At 46.2% G+C, this 6,005-nt stretch overlaps 1 protein-coding gene across 1 annotated transcript in view; it reads right to left on the bottom strand.

Annotated features, from left to right (window-relative positions):
* Nucleotides 1–1,905: 1,905 nt before the first annotated feature.
* LOC102862663 (probable inactive serine protease 58-like) overlaps nt 1,906–6,005 on the bottom strand; it is a 7,378-nt gene continuing 3,278 nt past the window's right edge. The window contains exons 3-5 of the mRNA XM_006887170.1: nt 4,506–4,756; nt 3,382–3,518; nt 1,906–2,055 (exon numbers count right to left, since the gene is read on the bottom strand). Coding sequence (XP_006887232.1) covers nt 1,906–2,055; nt 3,382–3,518; nt 4,506–4,756 — 538 coding nt within the window. The remainder of the gene's footprint in view (nt 2,056–3,381; nt 3,519–4,505; nt 4,757–6,005) is intronic.

The raw sequence follows: 6,005 nt of genomic DNA on the forward strand, positions 1-6,005 counted from the left end.
GTCCTAAGTCTTTCAAGCAATGAGGTCCAGTTCAGATTTCTGGCAGCAGTGAGTCAAAGGGGTAGACAAGATAGTACAAGGAGGTGGCCCGAGTCTGAGAGGAAGTGTCCTCTGAATCTTCTTAGAGGAGGAAGGGTGTTACAGAAGACACTCTGTCAGATGAGCAGAGATAGGATCAGTGTCCACGGGGCCAGAGGAGAGGTCAGATGGTATATACTCGTACTTGGAAAGAGTGGTTCTGGAATTGTGATTTTGCTTTCCTTCTTCAGAGAAAAAAGTACCCAAACTGGGAAAAGTGGATGGCCATGGCATCTCCAGTCTCCTCTCTGTCCTCCCCTTTGCCAGACTTTAAGGACAGGTCTCTCTCTCCCTGGACCACTTATGAGATGTTGACCCCTCCCGTCTGTGTGATGCCAGTCCTCATCTGTGTGACACGAAGTTATCTCTACTGACACACCACCCAGCCCACTGGGCTGACCTTTCTCCCTCTGTCTGCTACGAAGTCTTCTCATTAAACCAACCAACCAATCCATAAACTCAACAAACCCAATCAACCAAAGGAACTCAACTGCCATGGATTGTATCCAGTCCCCAGAAAAGACATGTATATAATGTGAATGCTATGACGCTCCCCCATGATTGGTAAACCAAATCACTGAGAAGAATTCGGAATGTAATGCTACAGTCTTTAATCCTACAACCTAAACAGGTATCATGGGAATTTCCCTAACACTGTGGTCTGTAATATCTTTTATCTTACTACAGATAAAAGAGGAAGAAAATGGGGTGAGAGAGCAGGAGACCTCATGACTGTCAAAAACAAACAACAACAACAACAACAAAAAAGCCAAACAACAACAATTAAAAAAAAACAACAATTCTCAGGAACAGAGTGCATATTTTAGAACCCAGGTCCCTACACCAATGTGGAACAATGGGGAAGGTCAGATAATACGGAGATAGTCAGGAAACACCAGGCCTACAGACGCTTAAGGGAACGAAGAGTTCCCTCCACAGCCAGTAGAGAGAGGAGGGCGAAAACTCCGAGTTTGGACTTAGAGCTTCCTGAACTGTAACAGGATAAATCTGTTACAGCAGCACTGAATAACTAACAGGCCAGCAAGCACCTAGAAGTACATGTCACGTGTGTAACTTCTGTTTGACTCTGTGTCTAGTTTGGACATACCTCAGTTTAAGGACACCCCTTACCTATACTCTCCCTCCCCTTGAATCATACCTTTCTTCTCTTCTTTCTGGTGAAAAATCTCCTGTCTTCCTCTGAGATCCAGGGAAAACATAACTTCTGACTACCCTTTTCTTACACACTGTGTAAATGGGAAAAATGCAAGATGGCCTTCCCTCTGACTTTCTCACCTTCATTTTTAGCCCTAACTACTCTATTTCAATTGCGTGTTTATTTGCCTTTCCTTTCCACCAGTCTGTTAGTTCCTCAAAGGTGGGAGTTGTTTTGTGGCAGATCAGTCTCAGGTAGACCGGGACTCCCCTCTTACACCTGCCTCTGTGGTGCCACCCCCGCCCCTTCAGCCAGAAGAGTTGGTCCAGGGCTCACTAATGCTCCTCCCCACCACCGCATTTGTCACCGGGGTGTCATTTGCTCACTAAGGGCAAAGGTCATGTCTTCTTCATTTACGCACCCAGCGTGTGCAATACAAACATTCTGGTGGTGTGGTCATTTCTTAGTGCAGGAAATAGAATGAGATCACTTATCTGATTCTATAGTTTCCCTAAATAACGGGAACAGGAGTCACGGGGTAAGCTCTTAGTGACTTTTTTTAATGGAATGATTTCTATTCGGACTTCACTCAAAACAACAGATGGAAAAGTGGTGGAGCACGAGTAGAATCATGAGGCAGCTGCATCCAGGGGAGAGGGGAGCGCGGCACCTCAGTGAGTACTGATGATTTTCAAGATCCATCTTGCATAGTGATGAATTTCTGTGAAGAATGCTTCACTTCCCAGGGTGACGCTGCCGTTCACCCAAGACAGGATGCCATGGATCCGTCCACCGCAGACGGCTGGAGAAGCAGGCACTTCCTGCCAGGAGGAGAAAACAAGGGTCAGGACCTTTCTGTAGTCATAACCATGAGCTGATCCCAAGAAGGGGTTTGTTATAGTAGCCGAGACAGCGAAGGGACATAGTCATTCTTCTTGATAGGCAACAACCTTCTTGGAGTCTAGTTGGGTCTCATCTGGACTGAGTCAAGCTTGGCCAACCTGAGTGCAAGGAGGAAAAGAGAGCCAGGCATTTTGTCAGGGCTCTTCTGTTCTAAAAGGGGGAACTATTCACCAACCGCCTAGTGTTTGCATACGTATTATCATTATGGATTATGTGCCAAAACCCTATGCTGAAAACGTACAGGATCCAAATCATGATATTTTCAATTGTTTTGTAAACATGTGAAAGCTCGTTAATAAAGAAAAAAGACAGAATGGGTGCCTTTGAATTATGAGGTTGGCTAAGAACACTGATGTAGCATGGATTGTCAAAAGAACAAACCTGTCTTGGGAGAAGTGCTGTCAGGGCGTTTCTTAGAGGGAAGCATGGTGAGACTTCACCTTACACATTTGGAACACGTTATCAGGAGATGCCAGTTCTTGAGAAAATATATCATGCTTGGAAAATACATATCCGGTGTGGAGAGGAAGCCCCACAAGATAGATTAGATTGACACAGTGAACTATAACAACACACATCAGCACCGGTAAGGTGAGAAAAGAACGGGACAGGGTTTGCTTCTGTTGTAGTATTCAACTCGAAGGCAACAAGAAACAATACCTGCAGATATAACCCAATTCGGGAATAGTGTTTTGTTTGCTGCATTAATGGGTCCATGATCAGTATAAAACATGTTCTTTTTTGGTTTTTAACACATTTTTTTAAAATTTTATACTGGCTTACACCAGCAGATTAGGTATAGAAATAAAGCAAGTAGAAACAGGTGAAGATAGAGGTCAAGCCACGTGAAGATAGTCAGGGAGGAGAGCGGAAGCGGAAACGAGGAAAGGACCTTCCCTGAGAACTTACTGTTCCCCTTGAGCTAGTACCTGAATTCTGACATCTAGCTCTGATAGCTTCCGACCCAAAGGCAGGAAGTTCAAATTCACCAGCTGCTCCAAGAGAGGAAGATGAGCAGCCTCCTGCGTGACCTGCGGCCCCTGAAAACCCACTGGAGTGTCAGCGATGAGTTAGTTCTTACTCAAAGGCTCACGGCAATGACAACAGCCTCCTCAAATGTGAGAAAAGGAGTGTTTGTGAAGGCCACTCATCTGTGGTGTTTGTTACAGCAGCACTGGACGACGAAGACAAATAGCCCTCGGTTTCCTACGACCCGACTCCCAATCACGCAGAGTGGTGAGTACCTTGACCTTCGTTGAGACTTTCAGAGGCTGCCCCATACACATAAAGTTCTGCAAGTTTCTCTGGAGCAGTATCTTCTTACACTGGTCGACGGGTAGAGGGTGCTGATTGATCCATGTCAGCATGTCAGGGTCACTGACTGCGGGGGAAATGAGAAGTGAGCCCATGACCCTCTCTGCCACATGCACTCATGTCTACCTCCAGCAATCCCTGGGAACAGTTGATGCAGTCTAACACTCTACTCTTGAAGGTTCCTGAGCGATAGCACTCACTGCCTGTGCCATTGGGGAAGGATCACACAATTAAGAAGCTCTGGTGGGGAGTGGGCTAAGCATTCATCTTTTAACCAAAAGAGCAATGATGTCAGTCTAGAGACTAAGGTGCACCTGATCTAGGCCATGGTCTTTGCCATTACTTGTTATGCACCAGAGAGCTGGACAGTGACTAAGGATGACAGAAGAGTTGGCCTTTGAGTTGTGGTGCTCGCAAAGAGTATTGAATATACTACGGACTGCCAGGAGAACAAATAGATCTGTCTTGGAGAGGGAGAAACCAAGTTTCTCATTCAAAGCAAGATTTTGAAGGTCTATCTCACTACATTGGGCACATGGCCAGCAGGGACCAGTCCTTGGAGGAGGACATCATGCTTGGAACAGTGGAGGGACAACACAGGAGAGGAAGATCCCAGATGAGATGGATTGAGATGGTAACAGGGACAATGGGATTAGGTATGTTGGAGTCAGTGAGACTGGCTCAGGACAGGGCAGGGTTCAGAGCTACTGTACATAGAGTCACTGTGAGATGTGGGTGAGAAAGGTAGTCTGTTCCAACCTATCAGCCACTTCTTGAGGGAAAGATGTAATAATCTGTTTATGTGAAATTTGTCTTCAAAGCGAGAATCTTGGAAATCTTTACAGGGCAATTGTGGTTTCCCCTGAGGTAAAAATGTGTGGGCATTGAATCCAAGTACTTGGTCAGGAGTCACACACCTGCACTGTTTCAGCTTCTTTGGATTGTATTTCTTTGTCCCACTTTGGCAACGACCACCCTGGCCGAAGAGCGCTCCTTCCAGCAGCTGTTTCCCCAGCTGCAGCCCTCCCTGGACTAAGCCACAGTTAGCACTTACGGTTCCTGTAGTTGTTCCAGGTCCATGTAGGAATAAAGCAGGACTCATTGAAGGTCAAGGGCTCTAGGGCAATGGCTATGGTCCCCACATGGTGATTGATGATGGCAGCTTTGGACAGTTTGATCAGCATCACGTCATGGTCCACAGACTTGGCGTGGAAGTCTGGAAATGGAATGACTAATGAGTGGTCCCGTCTTTGCTCTTTCCAAGTCTCGATGCTAGGCTGGTAGACTCCCAGTCGTAATTTTTTGCTTTAGGAGGCAAAGGGTGAGAAAGAAGATGGTCACTGGCGTTAGAACGGCACGAAATTCCACATGTCATTTAGCTGTTAGACCCAAGAAACCAAATCATTTGTCCAACAACATCACTAATTCTTATGAGAGGCAATGCTTATTTATGAGGAGGAGTGTGACATCAGAATAGGAGGAAGACTCATCAACTGTGTTATGCAGATGATACAACCTTGCTTGCTGAAACTGAAGCAGACCTGAAGTGTTTACTGAAGAAGGTCAGAGACTGTAGTCTTATATGGAATGAAGCTTAATATTAAGAAGACAAAGATTCTCACCACTGGGCCAAACGGCAGAACCATGATTGATAGAGAAGATGTTGTTAACAATTTCAGCCTGCTCGGCCCCACAATCAACACTCTTGGCTCCAGCAGTCAGTAATCAAAAGATGAATTGCTTTAGGGAAGTCTGCTGTCAGGAACCTCTCCACAGTGCTAAAGAGCAATGTTGTCCATCTAGACACTAAGGTGTGTGTGATCTAGGCCATGCTCTTTTCAATTCCTTGCTGTGCACCAGAGAACTGAACAATGACTAAGGATGACAGAAGAAGAGTTGATGCCTTTGAGTTGTGGTGCTGGAGAAGAGTATTGACTTCCAGGAGAACAAATAAATCTGTCTCAGAGAGGGAGAAACCAAGTTTCTCCTTCGAAGCAAAGATTTTGCAGGTCCATCTCACATACACTTGGCACATGGCAAGGAGGGACCAGTCCTTGGAGAAGGACATCATGCTTGAAACAGTGGAGGGACAACGCAGGAGAGGAAGACCCCAGATGAGATGGATTGAGATGGTAACGGGCAATGGGATTAGGTGTGTTGGGGTAAAGCGAGGATGTATCATCTGCATAACAAACTGTTGATGAGTCTTCCTCCTTTTATGCGTCAGCTTGACCATGATTCTGTCTAACGTAACGATCCTGTATGATTAGTGCTGATCTGGTGTAGGGGGAGTCTTTTAAGGGTTCCGGCCTGCATGGGGTGTGTGTGTGTGTGTGTGTGTGTGTGTGTGTGTGTGTGTGCGCGCGCGCGCGCACTCACTGTCTTTCTACCCAGTCAAGATCCTGCATCTGGTTCATTGCTTCTGGACTGAAACCAATGGCTGCCTGAACCTCAAGCTTTGGACTTGTCAGTCTCTGATGTCAGCAGTCTATACCAGAGCACCCTCTCTCTAGGTCTTCTCTGTCTCTCTCCTCTCTCCTCTCTCCTCTCTCCT

Source organism: Elephantulus edwardii, unplaced genomic scaffold, assembly GCF_000299155.1.
Source record: "Elephantulus edwardii isolate Elephantulus edwardi_28Jun2011 unplaced genomic scaffold, EleEdw1.0 scaffold00055, whole genome shotgun sequence".
NCBI classification, from domain to species: Eukaryota; Metazoa; Chordata; class Mammalia; order Macroscelidea; family Macroscelididae; genus Elephantulus; species Elephantulus edwardii.